This window comes from Armigeres subalbatus, chromosome 1 (genome assembly GCF_024139115.2).
Source record: "Armigeres subalbatus isolate Guangzhou_Male chromosome 1, GZ_Asu_2, whole genome shotgun sequence".
Taxonomy (NCBI): Eukaryota; Metazoa; Arthropoda; class Insecta; order Diptera; family Culicidae; genus Armigeres; species Armigeres subalbatus.
Genome location: NC_085139.1, coordinates 154,344,253 through 154,348,778, shown reverse-complemented (window position 1 = coordinate 154,348,778; position 4,526 = coordinate 154,344,253). Strand labels below are relative to the sequence as shown.

The 4,526-nt window shown below is 38.0% G+C and overlaps 1 protein-coding gene across 1 annotated transcript; it reads left to right on the top strand.

Moving 5' to 3' along the window:
- Positions 1–245: 245 nt before the first annotated feature.
- Positions 246–1,709, top strand: LOC134206645 (uncharacterized). Its single transcript, XM_062682373.1, has 2 exons — positions 246–446; positions 1,154–1,709. The coding sequence occupies exons 1-2, from the start codon at positions 246–248 to the stop codon at positions 1,523–1,525; spliced, it is 573 nt and encodes a 190-aa protein (XP_062538357.1). The 3' UTR covers positions 1,526–1,709.
- Positions 1,710–4,526: the final 2,817 nt, after the last annotated feature.

Sequence of the window (4,526 nt, the reverse complement as noted above, 5' to 3'; positions counted from 1 at the left end):
TCAGATGCTATAGATGAATATGTACGAATGGCTGAATCGACAGCTCGAAAGTGTCTGCTTGAATTCTGCTGCACAGTGGAGAAAGTTTTCGGTAATGAATATCTGCGATCTCCAACTCAGGAGGACATTGCGCGTTTGCTGAGAGTAGGTGGGCTGGGCAGTATAAGGGAAAGGAGAAGAAGCCTACAATTATCTTAGAGGCCGTTGCGTCGTATGATTTGTGGATATGGCACGCGTTTTTCGGTATGCCTGGATCGAACAACGATATAAACGTGATGGATAGGTCTCCATTGTTTTCCAATTATTACAATGGAAAAACTCCTCCAGTTCAATTCGAAGTCAATGGTCGTACCTATAATACTGGCTATTACTTAGCAGACGGAATATATCCTCCACTCGCAACGCTGGTTCAAACAATATCATCACCAGTGGGTTTGAAGCGCAAGGTATGTAGTCACCACTTAAAAGACCCCACGAAATACAGCGGAACGGCGACAGAAACGGCAGGATTGACAGTTAACCCATATATTGTATGTCAAATTTTCCGTTTCAGTCGCTGTTCCGTCGAATTGCGTTTGGGGCTTTAGTTTTGGTTTTAGACAAAAAACTGATTAATCCACCTAGCGGTAATGGTGCATTTCTCGTGCATTATAAAAAATAGTATTTTGGCCATTATTTTTGAGCCCATAGTCCGATCTAGACAATTTTCGATAGGAAACAATGGGAGAATATTTTGCGTCGAATGAAACTTGTTGCAAGAAAATCGATTAAAGAGCTCCGCACATAGGATACGTTTGCGTTGCGTTTGACAGTTTTCCCATGGGAAATGTGTCAAACGCAACGCAAACGTATCCTATGTGCGGGGCTCTTAAGGATAAGTGTCCAAAAAATGAGTGACACTTTTGCTTCATTTTGTTGGGTAGGTGCACACACACACACATCACCTCAATTCATAGAACTGAGTCGATTGGTATTTAACACTATGGGTATCCGGGCCTTTTATAAAAAAAATATTTTGGAATGAATATATTCCCTTGATGTATATGAGAAAGGTAAAACAAATGCTATACGTCGTCGCACTACTTTTCGTAGTTTTATTTTACACCGCTGCTTTTACTTAATAACTAGATCTAAGAGTATTTTTCATTCACAGTATTTTGCAGATAAGCAAGAATCGGCCAGAAAGGATGTCGAAAGGGCGTTTGGAGCGTTAATGGGACGATTCGCTATACTTACAAATCCGGCTCGGCTATGGAATAAGAATGATTTGAAATCCATTATGCGTGCTTATATAATACTTCACAATATGATTATCGAAGATGAATCATATAATAATTCGACATGTGACATCTTTGAAGAAGCAGATCATTTCCTTCAAGCAGAAATGTTACCAATGGATTCAGAAGCAGATAACTTCACAACGTTCCTCAATCGATACAAGAAAGTTCACAACAAGCATCTTCATTATCAACTCCAGAACGACCTTGTCGAGCATCTATGGAATGTGAAGGGAAACGAAGATTAGTTTTCCAACAGATAATTTAATCAGGTTTTTCTCTACTTATATCTATATAGAAATATATAAAGTTTCCAACACCAGTGTTATAGCTAAACATTCTCTTCCGAATAGCTTTCATCCAAATACTCGACAATCCTATCTGGATCATAGTCCGCTGCATTCTCTTCAATCGAAACATCGTCGTTAGGCAGATCATCGTCTTCAGGCTCTGGTTCTGAACCCGGTTCTATTTCGGCCAACTCTCTGGTCTCTTTCAATATTCTTGATTACTCCAGCATTTAATATTCTTTAGCGGTCGTATTCAAATCCATCGACATAATCGAATGGTTGGCCAGTCTGCTCAAGGCCACAGCTTTTTGTTGACTGTAAGCTAACCTTTTTTTTGCAGCATACGCCAACTGAGTGCCAGCCTTCGCCACTTCCAGTCCAGCATTAGTTGCAGCGAATCCATGGTGCTTTTGTCCCATAGGTCGTTTGGAGGTCGAAGGTGATTACTTCCTGCCTGGCGTTTTCAACGTTTTCATCTGCATACGATTTTCGTTTTGGTTGAGCCTAGGACACATTCATCAACCAATTAGGAATATGAGTAACAGATAAACAAAAAGACATACCTTTACTTTGTTGTACTGCTGCCACTTCGGAGCACTTTGAAGAATAATATAACAGTGCATCAGGGAAAACGAGGCGTTTTCCGAAGCAGTGACCGCCTGTTTTAAAATATCTTCCGGTGACCCGAATAAAAAATATGATAGAAAAACAATACAATTTATTGTAACATCACTATACAACACAATAAGTTTACAATAGATTTTATTGTAGATGAAATAATAGAAATACATTAGAATGTATTGTTATGAACCATTCATTAAATTGTAAATGAAGTTTTCGCTTTAGAGTGTATCGTAAATATATTGTTGAAATATCCAAAGAAAACCGTTCAAATTACATTAGATTGAATTGTATTTTTATAGTAAAACAATACGATATTGGATTTCTTAATTATGACGGCTTTACCGTTCAACAATGAAATTTGAAGAAAAATAATGCATATTTGCGGCAATGGGATAAATATTGTTATATTGCTTATATGCAATTTGAACAAAATTTTCAGATGTTATCAATAATTAAAATGTATGCACTAAATGTTCTAAAAACAATTGTAAGTATTGTTACATTAGAGAACTATGTTGATGTATTATATCCACGGTGTTGATACAATATGGACAACCTTCAAGAAACAATATATCCTATTGTATACCGTAGAGAGAATGGTAATTCAATTGTTTACACTGTTGAGCCTATGGTACACTTTTATCCGGGGAGGCACCACTTTGGCAGCGAGACTCAATTTGAGCATGGTAACCAGCAAACTTGCTGACTATTTTGCTTATCTGATGCCACCTGGCTTTGATGCCACTAGCGGCACGCAGTTCCGGATTTGCCAACACCTGCCGTTCCGTGCAAATCTCTATGAACAAATCATATACCCGATCATACATCGTTTCGATACGCTGGTTCGTTCCGATGCTTGCATGTTGCGATATATTCAACCATGCAGTGCACAGTGCCTCATCCTCCGCTATACTCCAATTTTTTCCTCGTTGTTTCGACGCACTCATCTCAGCTTCACAATAATTTAATCAACTATAAATACTACTAAATTATCAAGCAACTCTTGACACCACTTTAAAATGTTTGCATAACAAAAACAAAAACAGCCTGTACGGAGCCAAAACAAACATTTTGACGTTACATTCAAATAGCAACTGCATGTATGGTTGCTATTGTGTTGCTAAATTTGGCCACTTGATACTATTTCTGAAATGCATTGCTATTTCCCGCACCCGGATAGCAACCCCCGGTGCGATAACTACGTTATGGTGATCGTTACTATAATAGCTGTAGCAACGGATTGTACGACATTTCGCGGTAAAACATTCCGCGGTTAACCATTTCGCGGTGTACCAGTTCGCGGTCTACCATTTCGCGTTCAGTATCATATCGCGGTATAACATTTCGCGGTTTATATTATTTGGCGGTATACCATTCCGCGGTTAGTACTATTCCGCGGTGAAACTTTCCGCGGTCAATACCAATTTGCAGGTTTAATTTTACTAATGTTACAAGTAGTTAAATAATGTGTTCTTTAGCTTTGTAAAGCCAGAAATTCACCAAATTATTATGTAAAGTGAATAATCATTGAGTTTACACCAGACTCATATTGGCGCGCTTATCTTTTTCTAGACTTTCGCGGCGGTCTTACTCTCGCAGGCTCGACTGCGAAGGTAGACGTCAAGATAGCCGCCGGATTAAAAGATAGGGAAAATTTTCCCTCTCAAAACAAAACCACGTGCTTTTCGCCAAATGACAGCAGTACTCGATTGTATTAGTGAGAGGCAACCAGAGTCACTGAGTACATGGAGAGTGTTTATCATGACAAGTGCATACGGTGGGTAAGATTTTTATTGACTCTGTCGTGTTTAGTGACTGTTGCGATAACCTGAGAAGCAGCCAGCAGGACGCCGCAGTATTCTATATTTTCTCGAGATGCATAATATAAGGTACAGTGGGACAAGTGGGTAAAGAAAATCGTATATTTCATGTTCATGAAGTCATAAAAGTTGAAGATAATATTGAATTTGATCATATTTATGACATAACGAATCATCTATCCAATCTTTATATGCCTGCGAACAAGATCTTTGAAAAATACTTTTAGGATACAAAATATTTGGAAAACAAAAAAATCGGTTTCAATTTTTCACTTGCCCCACATGTGGGGTAAGGGAAAAAATGATTTTAAAAGAGGATTTTTCAATATAAGATAACATTTTCTGATCATATGTTTCATGCAAATGATAATTATACTGAATAGAGCATAACTGTGATCTGTTGTGGTGTTTTTTGATACTTCATGAAAGTCAAAGGGCACTAGAGTGCCTCCATTAAATGATTTTTATATTTTTATGTTTTCTTTACTTGAATTTTTTGAGATCTAATATCTTAT

Bases quoted from the DNA above. Each gene is read 5' to 3' on its own strand.
- LOC134206645 (XM_062682373.1), top strand. From the start codon at position 246: ATGCCTGGATCGAACAACGATATAAACGTGATGGATAGGTCTCCATTG. The intron at 447-1,153 runs GTATGTAGTCAC...TTTCATTCACAG, and splicing joins CAGTGGGTTTGAAGCGCAAG to TATTTTGCAGATAAGCAAGA.